The sequence below is a fragment of the Equus caballus genome, chromosome 5 (assembly GCF_041296265.1).
Source record: "Equus caballus isolate H_3958 breed thoroughbred chromosome 5, TB-T2T, whole genome shotgun sequence".
Classification (NCBI taxonomy): domain Eukaryota; kingdom Metazoa; phylum Chordata; class Mammalia; order Perissodactyla; family Equidae; genus Equus; species Equus caballus.
The window spans coordinates 14,981,273-15,006,732 of NC_091688.1; the positions used below are offsets into that span (position 1 = coordinate 14,981,273).

General features: G+C 40.7%; 1 protein-coding gene across 4 annotated transcripts in view; it reads right to left on the reverse strand.

The window, feature by feature from the left end:
• Positions 1-13,744: 13,744 nt before the first annotated feature.
• Positions 13,745-25,460, reverse strand: part of ACBD6 (acyl-CoA binding domain containing 6) — a 180,622-nt gene continuing 168,906 nt past the window's right edge. For all 4 annotated transcript variants that reach the window (XM_023640650.2, XM_070267827.1, XM_070267828.1 and 1 more), the window contains one exon: positions 13,745-14,033. In XM_023640650.2, coding sequence (XP_023496418.1) covers positions 13,879-14,033 — 155 coding nt within the window. In that variant the 3' untranslated portion in view covers positions 13,745-13,878. The remainder of the gene's footprint in view (positions 14,034-25,460) is intronic.

Sequence of the window (25,460 nt, forward strand, 5' to 3'; positions counted from 1 at the left end):
AGGAATAATTTAGGGAGCAGCCCTAAAATTGTCCAAAGGGTTCCAAGTGGTCCTTGGGCTGCACCTCTCTGGGTGGCTGGCTGACTCGTGCCAGGCCCTGTGGTGCTCCAGTCCTGCGCTCAGAAGGGCAGAGCTCTCCAGCCAAAGGCAGCACAGAGACTCTCGGCTTGTGGGTTTGCAATAGTACCTCACCAAGCCGGAGGCCAACGCAAGGCCGACCCCTGCTTTATGAGCTGCCGCCCCCGTGACAGACGGCACTTCTGTGGGAAATACTATCGTGAATGGTGTTACAACTCCCACTTTATGCACCACGCACCTGTCCATCAGGAAGTGCTCCTGTGCACACTGGAGTTTAGCTGGTGGCATTTATTCCACTCCCCTTGGGAAACTGTGGTTTGCTTCTTCCGGCCTCCCATTCTCTTAAACAAGTTCAGCAGAGTAGGAAAGGGTAAGAAGGCACTGCCCGTCTTCACATGAAACGATGGGGCCAAAGCCCCTAAGGACCCTTCCTTCTGTGAATGGTTCGTCACCTTTTGAGGACTGAAAAGATGTAGGCATGTGGTAGGCAGCCTCTTTGGCTGCTGTATCTTTTGTAAACTCTTTTCCAGGCCTTAACTAAGGTCCGTTAAGCTTCTTTAAAATACATAGTAAATTCCTGGGATCAGCCTTCAGACCGTCTTTTCTCTGATCAATTTTGTACTGTACCCTTATTTTTTGATGTGCTGCAGTTGTCATGACTTTTGCTTCGGGAGCCTGCAAATGTAGACTCTTCTTTTCTTGAGGTTCCAGGTGTAGATGGTTCCAGGTTAAGCCAATTCTGTGCTATTGGGAATTCCTCGATAACGTGAGCATGGTGGGTGAGGATGGGGACACAAGCGCAAGATAAGAAGCCATGTGAAGGGAAGGAAAAGCAGCTGTCTTCTCTGAGGACAGCTTCTTCAACACACTGGTCTTAGCAGGCTGCTTACAATACATGGGAGAAAGACTGTGCTGGGCAGTGAACCAGTTAAAAACGGTCCCACCCAGACCACTGACTCGGCTGGGTCGCTTGGCGTAGTATCTCGTGGGATCTCGGAGGCACTCTGTAGTTTTGGCGAGTGTAGCAGGAGAGCAGGCTCTCTGAAGGGGTGTGCCCCTCCGCGTAGCACTGTTTTTTAAGATCGACTGAAGTTGACCAGTTTTCGTTTTTGTATGCGAGTTAATCATGCTCACTCCCTACTCACTGGTGGGAGAAGGGGAGGCCTTCCTCAGTCACATTAATAACAGAAGTCTCTTGAGGAACTCAGTGAGCAGTGCAGCTGATGTTGGGAGTAGCTTCTTCAGTTTGGAGGGGTGGGCTAGCCAGAAGAGCTCCTGAGAGGGCACTGGCTGGAAAGCCAGGAGGGCCGGATTGAGGCTCCCCAGAGCCACCTCCTCAGAAAGCAGCTAAACACTGGCGCCCCATTTAGAAGCACAGCCACAACAGGTCTCCCATTTTAAGTGGATCTCCTTGCAAGTGGGGTTAGCATTACGGATGGGCCAGTGCCACCAATGAGCCAGTGCATGCCAAGACTGTTCCTTGGCTCTTCTGTGGCTCCAAGATGGAGAAGAACAAAACATTACCGTGAGATTCTCTTCCCGACGCTCCTCTGTTGCTCAGGCGTCTATTACTGAGGTATAAGGTGCTATATGGGAGCTGTTTTCTCCCTTGCAAAAATGACATGGATCAATTTTAAAAATGAAATGAGACCTTCTAGAGTCATTTACAATATTTGGACCTGTCTTTGGCTCTAAGAGAGCAATTAACTAGCAACCATTATCTGCAGTACCTGGCTGATAGACCTTAGGGTAGGAGGCTTCTGAATCCAGGAGCAAATTAATAATAATAATAATTAATAATAACCCCTGCCCCAAGATTCCAGTGGTACCTGGTATAAGCAGAAAGGGGACGTGTGGGGCTATGGAAGAATCTATATTTGCTGAAAAGCAATAAAACCATGAAGGAAATACCAAATGCAAGCACTAAGCTGGCCCACTGGGTAAATCACATTGTTGGGAAGCCCGGTTCCTTTCAGGGACTTGCTGTGCAGCCTGAGGCAAACTCTTTTCTATCTCTGTGCTTTCTCTTTCTTGCCTCATCTGATAGTTATGAATATAATGTAAAATGAAAATCAACTACCATATGATAACATTATTCCTGCAAACTAATACGGTAAAGCATCAGGGAAAGAAGACATTATGACATAAGAAAAGCATTTGGCAGTGTCTTTAAAAGGTTTCTTTTTTTTTTGCCAATGTAAAACATGAAATCTAATAAGATCACTGGGGGCCATTAGATCTTCATAATTAAGTTCACTTTGCAAGAAGTCTAAGAAATCTGTAGAACAAAAGACATGACCATCTCTGAAGCTCAAGCTGGTTATCTTCTAACAACCGCCTCCTCACAGAAGAGGCTTCACGGCTTCAGCGAGGCTAACCACTGGGGGCCATGTGACCCTGCGCTGCCTGGCGCCCACACTCCCACACCTCCCACATGCCACTCCTGACAACTTGGTTATAACCATGGAGATAATGACCATACCTCCTCAGCCAGCAGGGGCTGGAAGGCCTGAGGAGGCTCATTTTTAAACATTGCACTTTAAAAATTGGAAACGGTGAGATGAAGACAAATTCAATTAAGCGGAAATGAGTTTTGTTTTATTGCCTGCTGCTGAAGGGCCGTGGGCACGCTGAAAGCTAAATCAAAAGCACATCACTGGCTCTCTCTTTCTTGGATTGGTCCATTGGCCCTTTTTGCAGGAGTTGCTCCAACTGGTCTAACACGGTGACTGGAGCCAAAAAGAGAGAGCATGGCAGAGTCATCCCACCCACACACGGCTTGGTAGGACCACACTGAAAGCACAGTTTCATGCTGCTAGCTCTGGTGAGGAGACAGCTGCAGGTCTGGGAGGTGCGCCAAGCATTCCTTCGCTTGGGGAGGCAGAGCACAGGTGGACAGAGAAGGACACCCCCATGCTCATCTGCTGCCCACCTAGAGACAAGAATCATTTGTACTTCCCCACTCGAGGACTGTGTTCAGCTGAACGCCAGGTTCGGGGCTGCAGGATCCCAGAAGCTGCTCTGAACTTGAATTCAGACCTTAAAGCCCCAGATCCCCTAAGCTCTGGATTGTTGCCCTCACCCTTCACCGTGTAAATTTTGTACAGTTAAAAAGAAATGGTCTCATTTCCTGAAAAAAAAGAAAAAAAAAAAAAAAGGACCCACCCATCCTTATTTATTGCCATGTGACTTTGGAACACAGATCTGGTGCGTTTGTTTGTATGTGCCTCCTGTGTGTTGGCATGAGATGTGTATGGTAAAACTATGTCAAATAAATATGGAAATTCTTTAGACGCCGATGTGTCTTGCTTTTCTTTTGGTTCTCTGGAAGTTTTTTCTCTTGACATAAATAGAATAAGAAGCTGAGGTAACATGGGATCCTTTCATCATCAGGAGGAAACCCCAAATACAACTCTGAATGCCAGAACTACTTACAACCAGGAAAACCAGATCTGCTCAATAAAGGGCTGATTAGAGGAAGTTCTCTGATCTTTCTAATAGCAATTTTCTGGGGCTGAGTCCTCTGCTCTGAGACTTAGGGAATGGGCAGAGAAAACCCTCTGACCACATCATTTTAGTCACTCTTTGCCCGGTTGCATTTTTAAAGTCCTTCACACTTACACATGTTCCCCCTAGAGAAAGTAGGCGCAAGTGTCTCTATTTGGGTGAGAGGTGGACAGAGGAATAGAGACACCTCATCAGTCGTCAGGGCTCCTGGACAAGCTTTGCCAGGAAAACCTCCATTCAGGTTTTTTCCCTGCACGAGGCTTTATCAGCGAGCAGGACCTGAAGTTTAGCTGGAATGGAAAGAGCAACACAGAGATTCTTTCATTAAAAAAAATAAATGAAACTCATAGGATATCTTTAGACCTCAGGTTCCATCCAGGGAAAGTGAGAGAGGGCTTTTTCCATTAGTGATTAGTTTTGTTTGGTTGAAGAGAAGATCCAAATGGAGGTGCCCTGACCAAATGGTAGCTACCAGCCACACATGGCTCTTTAAATTTCAGTTGATTAATTTTAAACTACAAGTTTAGTTCCTACACTAGCCATATTTCGAGTGCTCAATAGCTACATGTGGCTAGTGGCTACTGTATTGGGACACACCAGATATAAAACATTTCTATCACTGCAGAAAGTTCTATTGGACAGTGCTGATAGAGACCGGCTAAGGAGAATGGGCAGAGAAAACTCATCCATCCCGTTTAGCTCTCAGTTATCCTGGAGTACTTGGTGAAGTATTCTGAGATCCCTTAGACAGTAGTAGTGCCACTTCTCTGCCATCATATTTTGTGTGTGGCACTACACACAAGAATGACTTGCTTAGGTACAGAGCAGGGGCCTGGGTGCTGGGCCTCTGAGTTCTCAGTCTAAGGCTACCATCAGGTTGTGCTGACTCTACGTGAGTCCTAGACCCACTTTTGCCCCATAGTCTACTCACTAAACAGAAAGACACCGGCTCCCAGCAGGATGTTCAGTGAGATTCCTGGAGGGCTTCAAGGTCTTTTAGGGGACACCCAAATCTCTGCTATCAAGGAAAGGGGCTGATGGTCCTTTGCCGTATCATCTTCTGTGGTCAATATTTTACTAGGTTGAGAAAGCCAAAGGACTTTACTGGGTTAGGCACCAAGGAAGGGTGAAGATGAGAGCATCGGATGGGAGTGGGGTGTTGGTAGAGGAACACAGGAGGTGCTGTACGTGAGGACTTAGTTTTTCTTCACTAGCTCAGTCCCTGGCTGGTGGTTAGGGAAATTTGCAAAGTGGCTGTGAAGGGCTCCGTTGCTCCTAAATGTACTCATCTGAGTATCCGTGAGGCACTAATAATGGGGCCTGAGGATTCTGCCAGTATATGCACTGTACGCCATGACTTTAGTCTTCCATTCTCAAAGCCCTCACCAGCAGCCTGTCTATATCGAGTCTTTGTTGTCACTCATAATTGTTTTGAGTACATCAGTCTGACAATTCACTGATCCTTTCCACTTTGTGCATACAGCCCCACCACAATGCAAATCTAGGAACTTTCTGAAATTATAAAATGTGTTCTCGGCTCACAAAGGAAAGAGATGATCTGGTCCTCTTTTTGGTTTGGTCCCTAGAGACCAGCTCCTGAGCACTGTGATTCTCTTTCTGACAGGAGCTTTTCAAAAGGACAGCTGCTTAAAGAATAAAGAAAGAAACCACTGGCCAGAAGAATGAAATAAGACACAAACTCAGGAGAGCAAATGGCGGCTCAACACTCAGTGTTTTAGTGGAAAATTCTCTTAGCCTTCTTTCTTTTTGGGCCAGGACTCTACTCAGCGAAAATCAGAAAAGGGTAGAAAGAGACCAAAGGCAGGTCAGTGTGACATACATTTTAGCCAATGGCCAGGCTAGAAGTAAAATCCTAAGAGAGGTTATCCTCAATGTATCTGAATGTATTTCCTTGGATTTGATAGTTGAGACATAGCTTAAAAATTATCCCTTAGAGTCTAAACGGACAATTGTTGCGTCCCTTTGCCACACCTCTTGAGAAGAATGCTAGTTCAGTTTTATCATTGGAACTCCTGGTGCCTTTCCTCATCGGTCCCCTGCCGGCTGTCGGGGGTGGTGAGGGATGGGGCTCAGTCTGGGTGCTTGTTTGGGTCGTGGCTGCCTCAGGGGAGTCAGCGATGGTCAGCCCTGCTACTGGGGCACAGCGTGAGCTAAGAGGAAGAAAAACACCAATGTTTATAAAATGGGGCCAAATCATTAGGAAGAGAGAATTTTTTATTATCATACTTGTAAAAGGAGTAATAAAAATAACCCAACCAAACGATTAAATAAAGGTCTTCCAAATGATAGCCCCTGCCCTAGGAGAGTACATCCTAGCCTTTCAGAGAAAGTGGGCGTGGGCTTTTGCATGCAACGTTTGTCTCTATGACTTTTTCATTCATTTTCTTCTCTCATTTTTATCCAATGTGACTTCAGGATTTTCCTTGAGAGACCTTTCCTTTGTGATTCTTCCTTTGGCCATCTCCCCCGTTAAACACAAAAAGTGCATTTAAGTATGTTATTAACTGGAATGCTATTTTGTAATGAAATGAAGAAGTCATAGGCTGTCCCTGACAGGATGCACGCTTCCCTTCTCACGGGAGGGGCTCCTGGGGTGTGGCTCATTCATCCTCCAGGTTGTTTAGCAGACCTCTGAACCGGCCAGAGCTTTCAAGGCCGATGTAGGCTGGGCTGTCTCTAGAGCCGGGGAGAGTGTTAAAGATTTATCTTTCTCTCACGTGCTTGCCAGCCTGGACCAGAATCTCCTGTTGGTTGGGAGGAGTTTGGGGATTTTGGAAAGACTGGGACTTGCTTCATGAAAGATAAAATATAGGTCCAAAAAAGTGCTCTTGGCATACACTTGGAGTTGGAAATAAGCAGTTTTTTAAAAAGGCCATTAAAATGGTAAATAGGTTTCAACAGATGGCTTCAGCACAGCAATGGAAAGCCCAGGCAAGGACTTTGGGGTTAAATTTCCTATTTTGGTCAGCTGGGACCAGCTTATTATTCCAGAAGAACAAACATCTATAAAGTTGACAGCTCCCTCCCCTTCTCTAAAGTGGAGCCCGTTAAGGTTGCCTGCTCACCGGCCAGCTAATGGGTGGCTGCCTGCAGACAGTGACCTAGGGAATTGAAAGTCACTTTTTTGACACCTGTCAAACTGCAGGCTTAAAGCTCACCCAGGGTGGAGGAATACGATAACCAAGAACCTGTATTACTGACGGGCCGGGACTTTTATGCTCAATATGTGTGCTGGCTTTATTATTTTTTTAGAATCATTTTAACATTTAATGCTTCTCAATTAAAGTGATTTCCTGGAGTGGATGCCAAGCTTCGTTGAGGATGCACATTAACCACTCTCCGCATCGGTAGTTAAAGGCACTGAGGGATTTAAACAGCAATCCACAGGTCTGTTCAGTCAAGGTTTGGCAGAATAAAGCAGATTATAAACAATAATATATGTCGTTCTCTTCTTTTTTTGGAAGGGTTCCAAACTCACAAACGGAGCTAAAGTGCTATAAACATATCCAGGACTAAGCTTTGGGCTCTACAAATGTACTCCATGAAAGCCACAGGCACTGGCGGTGCCACTTTTTATCCTGTGTGTGTATGTGTGCACGTACTTTAAAAGAGCTTTTTATTACACAAAGTGTCCATCAACTGAACTTACCTTCTAAATATTAAAATGGAAACCAGGATTGCTACGCAAGTGAGAGGAAAAATAAATTCTGGCTGCAGTGCGGGTGATGCATTTGTTGCTGCTGCCTAGGGCAGCCCATCGAAAGGCACCTCTCTGTTCCATAAGGCCCTCACGGTTCCTCCTGTTCAGCTGCTGCATTCAGCAGTGTTAGGTTCAAATGGTCATTTTCCCAACCATAAGAGAAACCCACACCGAGTGCCTGCAGTTCCACCTCAAGGCAAATGCATGTTCCGGGGGCAGCTCCGTGGACGCGCCCCACCTGGTTTGTAACCTCAGTGTTCTCCTGCAAACTCACGTTCATTCCTTTTAAGACACGTGGGAAGAATAGCAGCAGGGAAGGGTCGGTCTCCAGTACAAACCAGCGTGCGCCTGGTGAACATCCCCATCTGGTTTTTGGGGCTGAGAGGCTTTCCGCTGCTGGAGGAAGGAATTCTGTCCTCAGAAGTGACTCCAGTACATGACTCCCAAAAGAAGGGAGAGTAAAACATGTAAAATAATAAGATTTATTTTATAATTGTGCCAAGAAAAAGTGATATAACAAAACATAGGCAAGAAAATTTTGAAGAATTTATATGTAAAAGTAAACACAGTAAGAAATAAAAAGCCATGAACTCCCCGTAACTATGATATCTACACAAGGATCAAGCCTTGAAGTTCTGCTTTTCAGGGAGGAGCATGACAAGAATATTTCAAGGATAAGTGAGTAAAGATGAGGTTAAATAGCTTTTCCTGTTCAATCCTTTAGTGTAATGCCAATTAATGCGTATTCGAGAAATTGATCATACTGGGTGCATGATAAATGTTAGGTGATAAGGATAACAAGGAAGCTTTTTTTTTCTTCAGTCTGATAATCACTATCCTTTGACCCCAAATCTGATGAAGGAACTGTGGTTACTGGAATAATTAGAGATGCTCAAGGTAAAGCTCTAATAATGATCATAAAAATTTTTCAAATCACGCGATTAGAAAGGACTGCAGTGAAGGCTTCTTATAAGGAGGATGTGCAGTGCGCACAGGCAACATCCGTGAAGGGGCTCGGGAACGCATCTCCGAGTGCGGCTGACTTCGTTTTCACTTTAGCTTATCCTGATAATGTGGTGCAGGAAAACTTTTGGCCTTGGTATCACAAAAGGCGTGGATCATCACCTTGATTCTGAAAATAATAAGATGACGTATGTAGAAGTGCTTTATATACAATAAAGTCTATATAAAGATGGGCATTTTTATTCTTTCTATTTGTGTGACCTTGGACAATTTGCCTAACGGTTCTGAGTTTCAATTTCCTCATTTGTAAAATAGAGAAAATGACAATTATTTCTAATTTTACAATTATTCTGAGGTTCAATTAAGATGTATAAAGTCCTGTACAAAAGTATCGTGTAATTACTGTTATGTCATTGAGGTTAAGACATCTTGATTGTAAGATACATTAATTTATGTATCACTAAGAAAGAAAATGCTGTCAATTCAACTATGACATGCCATTGTTTGTAAAAGATGTCCAATTTTGGACACGTTAAAATGTGAAAAAATGTGTGCTTTAGAATTGGTCAAATATAGTGTTATAACTAATATTAAAACATTTCACCCAAAATTTAGGAATTGGAATTTGAAATTCACTCATGCTCAATTATGTTCATTACTAAATTGTGGCTGGTGGGTTACACACCTATTCTGAGATAAACATTTATTTATGAAGGGGATCTTTTAAGGACTTAAAGTTCGATGAAAGCCTTAAGTTTCAACTGTTCAATGTTAAATAAACACTTCAAGGTCTTCCTGGTTAACTGAAGCACGTGCTGGCCTGGGCACTGGCCCCTTCCGCAGCCCAGGCTCAGCTCAGCTGCAGCCACACACCTGGCTCATTAATCCTCAGAAAGGCCGTACTGGACACGGAATAACAACCCATAGCCAAGTAGTTAAACCTGGCAGGAAGCTAAGAAATACCTATTTAATAGAAAGGTTCACTGGATTATGGCAACCTTTTAGCTGGAAAATGCTGAAACATTAAAAAAATAGATAATAGATACGATTCCAGATATTATGCTTTGGTTGTTACTTTTCTACCTGACAAGCATAAGAGAGAACAGTGTGTGGCCAGTTGGCTGACTTCTTACATCTTTATTCAAGTCACAGTTATAATAGGTTTAAAAGATTTAGTTAGTTTTTGACTGGTAATTTATTAATTTCTGTGAGACTTTTCAAGATACCTCATGCCATAGCTTGAGGTAGCAGTGTCTAAGTACTTTTAAATATCCATGATAATGGGAACAGGGAATGACAGCGGCCTAGAACAATGCCTGTCATTTAGTAGGCTCTCAAGAAATACTTGTGCATGGAATGGAGGAAGAGCTGGGGAACTTCACATGAGTCTGCGGTCTCATAGGAAGGACTGAGACTCAGCAGACTTGGTCCTAACTGGGCTCTCCTTCTACTCTGGGATCTTGGGCCATTTAAGTAAGCTGTTTCTGTCCCAGATTCACCCTCATTTAAGTGGCATTAATATTTGCACTACCAATTTATAGGGTTACAGTGGAGAGATGATGAAAGCATTGTGAAAAGTGAAAAAAGCTAAATGCATATAAAAAGCCATCACTAATCACACAGTATCGAACACTCGGGCTCATTTCTGCCCTGCAGCAGAATCAAAGGCCAAACAGGTCTGGGTCCAACTTTTTGGCCATTGCCTCTTTAAAAATTCCCCAATGTGGTGATCAGTGATAAAACTGTAGTCTATGTATATTGTTGAAATTTTGTCCAATGGTTAAAAAAAAAAGTGCTTTTCCCATTCTTTCCAATAGGCATGGCAATACCCCATATATCATCTGGCAGAAGTACTTAAAAACTATGAAAATTGGGTCAGTCAACAAAAGATTTCTCATACCTGAAACACAGTAACAAGGAGCCAGAAAGAAGGGTTCTAAATGGGATTTATAGGTGGGCTTCAAGACATCATGAACTCCTCCAAATTCCATGCACACACTATGCTCCAGGGGAAGCGGCTCTTAGTTTTTCAAAGTGACCTGGAACTCCCCAAGAGTTAGGAACACTGATTTAGTAGATTCAAGCAAGAGTTTTGAAGATAACAGCAGCTCAGATACTTTTCCTTGCCTCCTCTTTAAGGTTTGTTTATATGATCTCTATTTAGTCCTCATTTTTCACTAGTGTGTAGCAAGACTACCACGAAGGTAATCAGGACCTCTTAGATTAGCTGGTAGAGGGCAAAGTAAACGACTGTCATGAATAAATATTAAACACAGAAAGAGTTGTTAGTGTTGTTCTGATCACAATATCTTCAGGAAAGAAAAAAAGAAAAAGCAACAAATTTCCTTTTTCTCTTTCTTAAAAACAGGAAAATAGGGCTAGGTATGTTGTTATGTGTAGAAACACATCTACAAAGGCGGCTGGAGGACAAGACAATACAATAAATGTGGAATTGAGAATGAGGTAGGGTAGAAAGGCAATATATAAACAGTCTAGAAAATGCAGGTGGTAAAGTGACAGAAAGTAACTACTCATAGTATTACTCAACCACTCTGACAAAGGTCTTTAGTTATCCACTACTTTATGACTCCTCCAATGCCACTTGTTTCCAGTTTGAGAACACAGTGGTGACTGAATTTTTAAAATACTCATGTTGGCTAAAAATAAAAAATCAGAAAGTTTAGGGGCTGGCCCGGTGGCACAGCGGTTAAGTTCACACGTTCCGCTTTGGCTGCCCAGGGTTCGCCACTTCAGATCCCGGGTGCGGACATGGCACCACTGCTCAAGCCATGCTGTGGCAGGCGTCCCACATATAAAGTAGAGGAAGATGGGCATGGATGTTGGCTCAGGGCCAGTCTTCCTCAGCAAAAAGAGGAGGATTGGCAGTGGATGTTAGCTCAGGGCTAATCTTCCTCCAAAAAAAAAAAAAAATCAGAAAGTTTGAACCAAAGATGAGGTAAACTGAATTCCAATCCCACTAATACTAAACAAATAAAGCTGAACAACTATTTTGAAGTTCTTAATGAATTATGACCAGCAACGAACTTTCAGAAAAAGGTTTTCTATGATATTTTAAAATACTGATTGGCTTGAACATTACTAATCTGTCCAGGAAAAAAAACTCATGAATAGCAGAACCAAACTTAGATTAAATGAAAGCATGTCCTAGTTTCATCCTGCTGAACTACATGAAAACAGGGTTCACCGTGTATCTGGGGAAGTTAGCTGGCTTTCTGCTGCAGTAAATTTGCATTCTTTCTTGGTGGGAACTCCTGCAGCTTTTGGCGATGGAACTCATGATCTGGCTGAGTGTGACGCGCTACATAATAATTCAGTAATTTAAGGGGAAGGAAAACAAACCACAACCCAGTTTTCTCTGACATTTATGGATGAAATCTTCCTCTTAAGGCACAGGGAGATGCTCCAGAGATTGTTATATGATAGTAAGGGTTTTGAAAATTCAGATCCTGGTGACAAAAGAATCGAGATTTGGAAACTGATTTTAGAATGCACTTGAAAATGTTAAGCTGACTACTGCTTTTAGTAATAGCTTTGAATGTAAATTTGAAACTTTTAAAATAAGATTAATAAAAAGTTGTATTCTTTGCTTAAAAACAATCTGTATAGTTTTAGATGTGGCAAAACAGGCTATAAAAAACTTTCTAAGAAGTATCAAGGTCAGATTACAAAAGAGAGATGAGAAAGGAGCTCCTTGACAGCTTCTTGCTCAGATAACTACCCCGTAAATCTGAAACGAATCAGCACTTTTTGATTTGCTCATGTCCTAAAAATGTACAAAGTACTACCAGTTAAAAGCTGCATGAAACATCTTGGTCACTTTTACTATTACTAATGAATAAGGTTTCTTAAAACACCTTCAATTAAAGTGGAACATGAAAGAGTTTAGCTAAACAATAGGTTGCAATGTAGCTGGGACTGTGGGACAAGAACAAGATAACAAAGAGAAGACTACTAGAAGCACAGTGGCATGTCACTATGTGCTAACACACACGTCGCTTCCACAGATCATTAAGACGTCATTTAAAAAATGAACAGTCTTGGTGAATGGTTTAGGTTTACATCTCAGAAAACAAGAAGTTAGGATAGAAAAATCACAAAATAAGCAGCATTAACCTGCCTCATTTCTGCTCTGAAGGGGCTGTTCCAGAAGGACTGCTGAGCTGGAGCTAGTGAAAATCTTACCCACTGCTGAGGGCTCCACTAAGCAAGTTTATTACTTGTTATCTTAACAGTGACATGTTAGAAAAGTTATCCTCTAAATGGTCATCTTTGCATTGCAACTTGTTTCTTACTTCATTTCTTTTCCTACGACAACCATCTACTTTCCTTATATAATAACAAATGTCAAGGAATTCCCCCAGATGGAGTTCTTGAGGCTTAAAAGGGAAAAATGTAGGGAGCCAGTTTCAACAGGCATAATTGTCTGTCCTTCAAATAAAAACTGTGGCATACTTGTCTATGCTTTTAACAAAAAATAAAAACTCTCCTGGTATCCAGAACTAACTTGTATCATACCTAAGCATTGGGGCATTATAGCGATTTCATAGTAGACCCAAAGAGGCCTAACAGTTTGGGCCTGAGATCCTTTACCAAGACTGCTGCCATACGCGACAGGGACTTACAGCCAAATAAAAGAGCCCGAGGGAAATTCCTCCCTGTTCTGTGAAGGTGGGTTTAGGGAATCCTGACCTAACCAGTGAATTCTCCAGATTGTTTCAATCCTAGAGTGAAGTCACTGAATCTTATTTTAGATTTAAAAAAATTTTTCCTTTTTCTCTCCAAAGCCCCCTGGTACATAGTTGTGTATTTTCAGTTGTGGGTCCTTCTAGTTGTGGCATGTGGGATGCCACCTCAGCATGGCCTGATGAGCGGTGCCATGTCTGCGCCCAGGATCCGAACCGGCGAAACCCTAGGCTGCCAAAGTGGAGCGCGCGAACTTAACCACTCTGCCACAGGGCTGGCCCCTGAATCTTATTTTAAAATGTCCAAGGTTTTGAGTAAATCTGGTTGTTCTTGACTTCTATACCACTTATATGACAAAATTCTGCCCTTTCTCTCTTTTTCTTTCTTTTTTCTTAACACCCTTCTTTGTTCCTGTCTTCCCAATTCTGTCTGCCCAAAGATTAACTATTGTAGCTATCTATTCAGACCAGCTGTACAAAATGACTCAAGATCATTTGATCTCTGCCATATTGGGATTTCACGAAACTCTCCCTAATTATCAGTGTAGTACTGTTGGTCATATTTTGCTTCTGTATGTTTTTTAAAAGAGCAGCCATGTTTAATATTGTGAAATACGATGTGTCTCCTCCTCTCCCCACCCTCTAGAACAGTGATAAATTTCAGAGCGTGCTCAGCAGAATTGGATTGTATTATGCACAGTACACATGATCATCACCAAAACTGTCCTCGCCGGAATGCATGCAAGGAGAATGAATTGCTGAGACTTCAGAATCCCAGTTTCTCAGAACTGATTTTATTAGTCAATGTATACCAAAGATGGGTGGTAAAAGAAGTATTATTTTTGCAGGTTTCTTTCGTTATTGAAGCCCTATGCTGTTATAGACTGTGGTTTTCCAGTCTTCTGATTAAGCTTTGCCAGTCGTGTGCTGCTGCAACACCAAAGAAACCGCTTTGCAACCTGTCACCTCTTCCGGCAGGCAGCCGTCCTGGTCTCGGAGAGTGGGGTCAGCGCCAGACTGGAGCAGCAGCTCCACAATGTCCAAAAACTCACAGGCAGCAGCTGATGGGAAAATGGACAAATATGAAAATCAGGTTACCACGAGACAAAGAGAAACGACGATACTTCAGCAGGAAGGCAAGTAAGATGCAATAAGGAAGCCTGAACACCAGTGGCCGGAGGGGGATGAGAACTGTGCCTTTACAGCGGATCTGCAAGTGTTAGGAAAAGCAAATTTACCTTCTTGGTAGCCCAGATGCAAACAAACAAACAAATACATTTTTTAAATTGTGAGGCTTTTGGACTCTATTCTTTTTTTTTTTTATTTTTTTATTTTTTTAAAGATTTTATTTTTTCCTTTTTCTCCCCAAAGCCCCCCCGGTACATAGCTGTGTATTCTTCGTTGTGGGTTCTTCTAGTTGTGGCATGTGGGACGCTGCCTCAGTGTGGTCTGATGAGCAGTGCCATGTCTGCGCCCAGGATTCGAACCAACGAAACACTGGGCCGCCTGCAGCAGAGCGCGCGAACTTAACCACTCGGCCACGGGGGCAGCCCCTGGACTCTATTCTTAAGGATGGGAAAAGAACAAAATAGGAAAAGAACAAAAATAGAGTTTAAGAATCTATTTGACTTTGATTAGAATAATGTTAAGTTTGTAGCCATCAAAAGGCTAGAAACACCGTCAAAGTCAAATAAAATAATTGTTTTGTCTTTGAAGAGGAGGTAAGTGGATAACTAACTAAACTTTAAAATTTGTGAATAAAAAGAAAGCTGGCCTAGTAATCAAACCATCCCTCTACAGAATTTTTAAAAAATAAAAATGGCAGCAATCACACGAGGCACAGGAAGGGGAAAAGGACCTATATACATGGAGACTTGTTATGAAAATGGTGTGGTACTGCCCCAGGAGGGACAAAGAGACCAAAGGGCTAGGACAAACAGTGTCCTTTCTTTTGCACACATATGGCTACTGGATTTAAGACAACGCTGGCATCGCAGATCAGTGGGAAACAAAGGTCCATTAACTAGATGGCACTGAGACAAGTGGACTAAAGGCAAAAATAGGCATTTCACACAAGGTGAAACATAAGTGGCAATAAACATATGAAAAAATGAGCAACCACATTAGTAATCAGGGAAATGAAAATTAAAACCAGGAGATATCATTTCATACCCACCAAAGAGGTGAAAATGAAAAGCACCGACAATGCCGAGCACTGAGGAGGACTCAGGGAGTCTCCCGGCTAGACTGCGGACAGTGTGCATCAATGCAGTCGCTTTGGACGACAGTTTGGCATTACACGTTAAACCTAAACATATGCAGACCCTCTGACCCGGCAACTGTGCTCCTAGTTATATACTTTATAGAAAGCTTTGCCTGTGTTCTCCAGGAGATATTTGCAAGAATGTGCATAGCACCACTGTTTGTAATAGACCCCAAATGTAAACAAACCAAATTCCCATTGAGAATAACATGTAAAATAAACTATTGCTTACTTATACAATGAAACCCCATAAAACATTGAAAACCAGTGCACTACAGCTTCACACAACATGAGTTTATCTCCAAAACATAATGTTGAAGGAAAAAATCAAGTCAGAAGAATACACTCAGTATTGATCCCATTCAGACAAAATTTTAAAAACAGACAAAACAAAACACCATTGTTCAGAGACACAAATATGGATTGAAACTGTAAGGGAACTCACTAATATAAAACTTGGGATAGTGCTAATCTGGAGGGGGCGGTGTGCAGGGAAGGCCGTGTAACTGAATGGGTGCACAGGGGGTTTCAAAGATACTCGTACGGTTCTATTTTCTAAGCTAGGTGGTGGGTACTTTTTTTAAAGGTACATTTTAAATTCTTCACATACATTTTATATACTCTTTTGTAGTGTGATATGTTACACAACAGAAACAACAAAAGACTTAAAAAAAGGGAAAGAAAGAAGGGTAAGGAGCTTGATGCAATGGCCTTTTTACTGAGTACGTATTATACCAGTCCTATCAAGGATACAGGTAAGACTCCTGCTCCGGGGAACTTCCTAGAAAACAGCTGGGAAACTAATAGGTAAATCAGCAACTCTTAACACAACAGAGTGAACTGTGGCAGACACACACACACAACTGCAAAGGTGGGGGGGGGGTGCAGAAAGTTGAGGGATCAGGAAAAACGCAAGTAGCTGAGCTTTGAAGGCTAGAATAAAATTCCAGGTAAGCTAAGAAAGATAGGCATTGCAGAGTGAGAAACCACTAACAGAGGCACGAGAGCACAGCAATGCTCGGAGAATGGTCTGCCGGCTCAGAGAAGCAATACGGAGCCTGGATTTATGGCAAACTATATAGGGTCTTGAAAGCCATTCTAAGATGTTTGGTTTTGAATGTCATGCTAAGAAATTTGGCATTTATGCGGGGAGTGTCATAATCTGGCCTCTGTGCTGGGATGATAATTCTATAAAGAGTGACTTGGAAAGCCTAGAAATTTGTGGCGGGTAGACCAATTAGAATACTGTGGTAGTACTTTAGGGGTCTTGAAATTAGCCAGTGTCAGCAGGCATATAAAGAAGGGACTGAATAAGAGAACCACTGAAATTCAAGTAGGCGGGATACAGCAAAGTACTGGGTGTACTTTAAAAAAAGTTTGTGAATACCAAATTTAACAATTAATGAAGCTATGTTATATTTGTAAACATTTAATTATATTTTGCAATTTTTTGCTTTCTGGAGCAAAAGTATTTTATTTCAGGTTACAAGTATTTTTTATTTATTTAAAAATTATTATTGAGGTAACTGATTTACAACACTATAAATTTCAGTGTACATCATTATATTTCAACTTCTGTATAGACTACATTGTGTTCACCACCAAAAGTCTAGTTGCCATCTGTCATGGTACAAATGTGCCCCTTTACCCCTTTTGCCCTTCCTACATCTCCTTTCCTGGTAACCCCACCCCTCTCTGGTATCTACAAGTTTGTTCTCTGTATCTACAAGTTTGTTCGCTTGTTTATCTTCCACATATGAGTGAAATTATATGGTATTTGACTTTCTCCATCTGACTTATTTCGCTTAGCATAATACCCTTAAGGTCCATCCATGTTGTTGCAAATGGCAAAGATTTCATCCTTTTTAATGGCTGAGTATTCCATTGTGTGCACACACACCCACCCACCACATCGTCTTTATCTATTAATCTGTCAATGGGCACTTAGGTTGTTTCCAAGTCTTGGCTATTGTGAATAATGCAGTAATGAGCATGGAGGCGCATATATATTTTCGAATTATTGTTTTTGTGTTCTTTGGATAAATACCCAGAAATGGACTAGCTGGATCATATGGTAGCTCTATTTTTAGTTTTTTGAGGAATCTCCATACTATTTTCCATAGTGGCCACCTCAATATACATTCCCAACAGCAGTGTATGAGGGTTCCCTTTCCTCCACATCCTCTCCAACACTTGTTATTTCTTGTCATTTTTAATAATAGCCATTCTGAGGGTAGGAGGTAATCTTTCATTGTAGTTTTGATTTGCATTTCCCTAATAATTAGTGATGCTGAACATCTTTTCATGTGCCTGTTGGCCATCTGTATATCTTCTCTGGAAAATTGTCTGTTCAGATCCTCTGCCCATTTTTTAATCCGGTTTTTTTTTTGTCATTTAGTTGTATGAGTTCTTTATATATTATGGATATTAACTCCTTATTGGATATACGATTTGCAAACATCTTTTCCAAATTGGTAGGTTGTCTTTTTGTTTTGTTGATCATTTCCTTTGCCACGTAGAAGCTTTTGAGTTTGATGTTATCCTATTTGCTTATTTTTTCTTGGTTTCCCTTGCCAAAAGAGGCATATTCCAAAAGATATTGCTAAGACTGATGTCAAAGAGCATACTGCTTATATTTCTTCTATTTTCTTTTAGGAGTTTTATGGTTTCAGGTCTTACACTCAAGCCTTTAATCTATTTTGAGTTAATTTTTGTGTATTGTGTAAGATAGTGGTCTACTTTCATTCTTTTGCATATGGCTGTCCAGTTTCCCCAACACCATTTCTTGGAGAGACTTTCCTTTCTCCACTGTATGTTCTTGGCTCCTTTGCCCAAAATTAGCTGTCCACAGATGTGTGGGTTTATTTCTGGGCTCTCAATTCTGTTCCATTGATCTGTATGTCTGTTTTCTTCCAGTACTATGCTGTTTTGATTACTATAGCTTTGTAGTCTATCTTGAAGTCAGGGAGAGTGAATACATCCAGCTCTTTTTTTCCCCCTCATGATTGCTTTGGCTTTTCAGGGTCTTTTGCTCCATACAAATTTTAGGGCTCTTTGTTCTATTTCCATGAAAAATGTCCTTGGGATTTTGATAGGGATTGCATTGAATCTGTAGATTGCTTTAGATGATATGGACATTTTAACTATGCTAATTCTTCCAATCCATGAGCATGGAATATCTTTCCATTTCTTTGTATCATCTTTGATTTCTTTCAAGAATGTCTTACAGTTTTTCCTACTGTACAGGTCTTTCGCTCCTTGGTTAAATTTATTCCTAGGTATTTTTATTCTTTTTGTTGCAATTGTAAACGGAATTGCATTCTTGATTTCTCTTTCTGCCGCCTCATTGTTAGTGTATGAAAATGTAACCAATTTTTGTTTGTGGATTTTGTACCCTGCAACTTTACGGTATTCATTAATTATTTCTGATAGTCTTTTGGTGGGTTCTTCAGAGTTTTCTATATATCAAATCATGTCATGTGCAAATAGTGACAGTTTTACTTTTTCCTTTCCAGTTTGGATACCTTTTATTTCTTTTTCTTGCTTAACTGCTCTGGCTAGGACTTTCCAATACTATGTTGAATAAGAGTGGTGAGAGTGGGCATCCTTGTTTTGTTCCTGTTCTTAGAGGGATAGCTTTTAGTTTTTCACCATTAAGTATGATGTTAGCTGTGGGTTTGTTGTCTATGGCCTTTATTATGTTGAGGTACTTTCCTTTTATACCCATTTTATTGAGTATTTTTATCAAAAATGGATACTAAATCTTGTCAAATGTTTCTCTGCATCTATGAAGAGGATCATGTGATTTTTATTCTTCATTTTGTTAATGTGGTGTATCACATTAATTTGTGGATGCAGAACCATCCTTGCATACCTGGTATAAATCCCACTTGATCATGATGTATGAACCTTTTAATGTAATGTTGCATTTGACTTGCTAATATTTTGTTGAGGATTTTTACATTTGTGTTCATCAGCAATACTGGCATGTAATTTTCCTTTTTTGCATTTTCCTTGTCTGGTTTTGGTATCAGGGTAATGTTGGCCTTGTAGAATAAGTCAGGAAGCATCCCCTTCCCTTCAATTTTTGGAAAAGTTTGAGAAGGAGAGGCACAAAATCGTCTTTGAATGTTTGGTAAAATTCACCAGCAGAACTATCTGGTCCTGGGATTTTGTTTTTTGGTAGATTTTTGATTACTGTTTCAGTCTCCTCATTAGTAACTAGTCTATTCAGATTCTCTACTTCTTCTTGATTCAGTTTTGGGAGGTTATATGATTCTAGAATTTATCCATTTCTTCTAGGTTATCCAATTTGTCGGCATATAGCTTTTCATAGTACTCTCTTACAATCCTCTGTATTTCTGTGGTATCCATTGTAATTTCTCCTCTTTTGTTTCTGATTTTATTTATTTGAGGCTTCTCTGTTTTTTTCTTTGTGAGTCTAGCTAAAGGTCTGTCAATTTTGTTTATGTTTTCAAAGAAGCAACTGTTAGTTTCACTGGCCTTTTCTATTGTCTTTTTAGTCTCTATTTCATTTATTTCTGCTCTGATTTTATTATTTCCTTCCTTCTACTGACTTTGGGCTTCATTTGTTCTTCTTTCTCCAGTTCCTTTAAGTGTAGTGTTAGATTGTTCATTTGAGATTTTTCCTGTTTCTTAAGGTAGGCTTGTATTGCTATATACTTTTCTCTTAGTACTGCTTTTGCTGTATCCCATAGATTTTGGTATGTTGTGTTTTCATTTGTCTCCAGATAATTTTTGATTTCTTCATTGATCCAATAGTTGTTCAGTAGCATGTTGTTTAGTCTCCATATAATTGTGATTTTCCAGCTTTCTTTTTGTAGTTGATTTCTAGTTTCATATGATTGTGGTCATACAAGATGCTTGATATGATTTTAATCTTCTTAAATTTATTGAGGCTTATGTTTTTCAACACATGGTCTATCTTTGAGAATGTTCCATGTGCACTTGAGAAGAATGAATGTGTACCCTGCTGCTTTTGGATGGAATGTTTTATATATATCTATTAGGTCCACCTGGTCTAGTGTTTCACTTAAGGCTAATGTTTCCTTATTGACTTTCTGTCTGGATGATCTATCCATTGATGTAAGTGGGGTATTAAAGACCCCTACTCTTATGGTGCTGCTGTCAATTTCTCCCTTTAGGTCTGTTAATAGTTGCTTTATATAGTTTGGTGCTCCTATCTCAGGTGCATATATATTAATAAATGTTATGTCTTCTTGATGGACTGCCCCTTTTATCATTATATAATGTTCATCTTTGTCTCTTGTTATCTTTTTCGGCTTGAAGTCTATTTTATCTGAGCATCACTACACTGGCTTTGTTTTGGTTGCCATTTGCTTGTATTATCATCTTTCATCCCTTCACTTTGAGCCTATGTTTGTCGTTAGAGCTGAGAAGGGTCTCTTGGAGGCAGCATATTTTGGGGTCTTGTTTTTTAATCTATCCAGCCACTCTGTGTCTTTTCTAAAAATTAAGGTAACATTGGTTTATAACATTATATAGGTTTCATATGTACCTAATTATATTTTGACTTCTGTATAGACTACACCATGTTTCACTCTGTGTCCTTTGATTGGTGAATTCAATCCATTTATATGTAGGGTAATTACTGATAATATGAAGACTTAACACTGACATTTTGTCTTTTGTCTTCTGGTTGCTTTATACTTCCATTGTTTCTTTTTCCTTGTGTTTCTGTCTGCCATTTCAGTTTGATGGTTCACTGTAATGTGTCTTCTCAGTTTCCTCTTTTTTATGTTTCATGATTCTGCTCTGAATTTTTGCTTTGTGGTTACTATAAAAGATAAAAGATCTCATAGATGAGACAGTCCTTTTTTTGCTGATAGGATCTTATCTTCATTTGCCTATGCAAGTTCCATCTTTTTCCTTTTCTTCTTCTATGTTTTTGTTGTCACAAAGTATCCCTTCTTGTATTGTGAGTTTGTTACCAAATGGAAGTGGTTATAGTTATTTTCAATGCTTTCTTTCCCTTTAACCTTTATGTTATAATTGTTTACTAACCTATTCTGATATAAAATTGTAATTGTCTGATTCTGTCTATTTATCACCTTGCTTAAAGCTTCATATACCTTTGCCTTTTGTTTCAGGTAGGAGAGCTCCTTTCAACATTTCTTGTATGGCAGGCCTAGGGGTGATGAACTCCTTCAGCTTTTGTTTGTCTGAGAAAGCCTTTATCTCTCCTTCATATTTGAAAGATAACTTTTCTGGATAGAGTATTCTTGGCTGACAGTCTTTATCTTATGATATTTTTAATATACCATTCCACTCTCTCTTGGCCTGCAGAGCTTCTGCTGAGAAATCTCCTGACAGGCTAATGGGGTTCTTTTGCAGGTTATTTTTTTTCTCGCTGGCTGCCTTTAATATTCTTTTGTCATCATTGACTTTTGACAGTTTCAATATAATTTGTCTTGGAAAGGGTCTTTTTGTGTTGAGATAATTAGGTGTTATATTAGCTTCATGTCTTATATATCCAGTTCCTCCCCAGGTTTGAGAAGTTCTCAGATATTATTTCTTTAAATAAGCTCTCTGCTCCCTTCTCCCTCTCTTCTTCTGAGATATCCATTATCCTTAGGTTGCACTTCCTAATTGAGTTGGATATTTCTCACAGAATTTCTTTCGGTTTTTTTTGTTGAGGAAGATTGTCCTTGAGCTAACATTTGTGCCAATCATCCTCTATTTTGTATGTGGGATCTCGCCACACCATGGCTTGATGAGTGGTGTGTAGGTCTGCACTGGGGATCCAAACCTGTGAACCCTGGGCTGCCAAAGCAGAGTGCATGAACTTAAACACTACACCATCAGACCAGCCTTTGTAGAATTTCTTAATTTTTTTTAAGTCTTAGTTCTCTCTCCCTTACACTTGAATCATTTCTAGATTTCTATCTTTGAAGTTGCTAATTCTCTCTTTCATATGGTCTGCTCCATTTCCAATGCTTTTTACTTTCTTCTTCAGCTCCATTTATTGAGTTCTTCAGCTCTTTTTAGAGTTTCTGTCTCCTTGGTGAAGTACTTCTTTTGTTCACTAATTTTATTCTTGAGTGCAGTGAACTGTCTTTCTGAGTTTTCTTGTAGCTTGTTGAGTTTTATGACAGCTCTTTTGAATTCTCCATCAGTTAGATCACAATCCTCCATGACTTCAAATTCGGATTTTGGAGAGTTGTAATTTTCTTTTTGTGATACTGTGTTACCAAAATTTTTCATGATGCTAGAGAGTTGTTCCTCCGCCAGTGCATTTGTAGTAGCTAATGCCTTTCTTATTTAGGTAAGGCTTTATTTACTTTGATTCTCAGCTGGTTCTGGTTGTAGTTGAGAGCCAACACTTTCCACCCTCCACTGACTCTGCCAGAGGTGTTGTCATGCCCTTGCTGTGCTGCCTGTACCTCCAAGGTTGTTTGCCTTGCTTGTGCCTTTTGTTGTGATCATGGGTCTTACCTCTGGGGTCACTGGGCTGGTGAGGACCTCTGCTGCTTCTGGAATCACCTGAGTTGTGGGTTTCCCCAATGTGGCAAAGGGGGGAGAAGGGAGGAGCAGGAGCTGGGATCAGGAGTACCGCTGCCACATCTGGAGGGGTTGTCTGGTCCACAGGTGCTGCTACTGGGGTTGGAAGAGCTGAGGTTGTGGGTACCACTGCAGCTGGGGGGCACCAGGGTCACAGGCTCCACTGTTGTTGCTACAAGGTTCTCCATGGTCTCAGGCACTGCTGTGGCCAGGGGACTACTGCCATGCACACTGCCTCTGATGCTGCTCCTGGGTTTTCTGGGGGTGCTGGCACCAGTGCTGCCAGGGACACTGGGTTCACGAATGTCACTGCTGCTACCAAGTGGACCAGGGTCACACCACTGCCATGGGGGGAGCACCTGGCTTGCAGGTGTTGCAGCGGTTCCTAGAGCCTCTGGTCTTGGGCACTGCTGCGATTCCTGGAGACTCCAGTCACCAGAGGCTCCAGGAACCTCAGGTCACAAGCACCACCACCGCTGCTGGGAGCACTTGCATGCAGCCTCCACTGCTGGGAGGGCCAGGGTCATAGGTCCTACTGCTGGGGCAGAGAGCTGGGTGATGGGCACCACTGAGGTTCTTGAAGCCTCTAATTGTGAGTGCCACCACAGTTTCTGAAGTCTCTGGTCTCAGGAGCCACTGCTGCTACTCCCCTGGTTCCACTGCCTCCACGAGGTCCCATCCACCCACCTTCAGATGTATAGATGTATGTATTTCTCAGGTTTTTTGGTGTGCTGTGCAGAGGATCCTTTTGTTGGTCTATGGATGTCCTACTGGTTGTAACTTAGAGGGGAGAAACAAAGGGAGCAACTCACTCTGCCACGATGCTAATGTCACTCTCAAATATTTTTATAGGTTTTGAAAAGCTCATAGGCCCTAGGCCTGTGATCACAATGTTAACCAAATAAAATGACCTGAGTATTTCTATACTTGATATGAAACCCAGACACGATAAAGAAAATTACTGATAAATTTGAATACACAGATACCTAAAACTGATAAATTTTAACACATAAGAATTTTAAATGGCTATACCATACACACACAAACACTATATACAAAGGTAAATCATAAACTGGGAAACACATTCACATACACAAGACAGACAAGAGCTAATATCCTTAATATCTAAAAAGCTTTAACAAATCAGTCCAAAAGAACAATGAGCAAAATAATTAGACGATTCAAAGATGACACCTATGTTTCTAGTCTGAGAGACCACACAGATGCTGGTGACATTATCTCTAAAATAAGGAACCAGAAGGCAGAGCATGAATTTTTGGAGGGGAACAGAAGTAGAAAATTATGGAGGAGAAAAAATAATCTTGGTTTGAGACACGATAAATACATAGTACTAGGGGATATCTCTATTGATAAGTTTAGCAGGGAGGTGAAATTTGAATATGAAAAAGAAGCCATTCCATACATATTGCTATCTCTTTTTTTCTTGTACTACATGACTTTGGAAGACATGTTTTGGGCTCAGTTTTAGCAAATTTTCTGTACACTCTGTTAAATATATTTATATTACATGACCACCTTGGCCAAAGAGCTACCTACCTAAGGTAGTCTCCCTTTTCATGCTGGAGAAACACACTTAAAAGAGGCATAGGGATTATTGAAGATTCCTAATGGTGTCCTTACCAGGAGACACATTTATGAGGCTGGGAAATAAAAAGCTTAAGAGGCAAAAATTGTTAATGCTAGCTATTAAATTTCCACTTGTATTTTTGACTATAATTTACATTTATCCCCTTTGGATTATGCCAGTTAACATATAGAGTGAGACTCCCTGGTTTTTCTTCATTCCAGTTTATTGAGGTCACATTCACTTAAAAAATATTTTATGAATTCTGACAAAACAAAAAGTATAACTATCACTACAATAGAGATATAGGACATTTCCATCACCCCAAAAAGTACCCTTCTGCCTCTCTGCAGTCAATCCTCTACCCATACCCACAGCCCTTGGTAACCACTGATCTAATTTGTCTTTACAGTTTTGCCTTCTGCAGAAATGGAAATCATATAGCATATAGTCTTTTATGTCTGGCTTCTTTTACTTAGCACAATGCTTTCGAGATTTATCCACGTTACTGCAAGTATGAGTAGTTCTTTCCTTTTTATTGCTGAGTCATATTCCATTGGATGGAATGTAGGCATCTGGGTTGCTTCCAATTTTTGGCCATTATGAATAAAGACCTTATGAACACTTGGATACATGTCTTTATGTAGACCTTTTATGCTTTCACATCTTTTGGGTAAATATCTAGGAGTGGGATTACTGAGTCACATGGCAAGTGAATATTTAACTTTATAAGAAACTACCAAAGTTCCAAAGTTTTGTATTCCCACCAGTAAGTATAAAGTTCAGCTGCTTTGCATCCTTGGCTGCACTTATTATTATCATTAAAAATCTTTTTAGTCATCCTAGTCAGGTCTATGGTACCTATTAGGTACTATATAGTACAGTCAGGTATTCTTAGTGTGGTTTTTAATTTGCATTTCCATAGTGTCTAATGACGAAAATATTATGCTTATTTACCAACCATCTATCTTTGGTGATTTATCTGTTCAAATCTTTTGTCCACTTATTAATTGTGTCCTTATAAAGTTACAGTTACTCCTTGTCTATTCTGGATGTAAGTTTTTTTCCCAAATATGTGTTTTATAAATATTTTCTCCC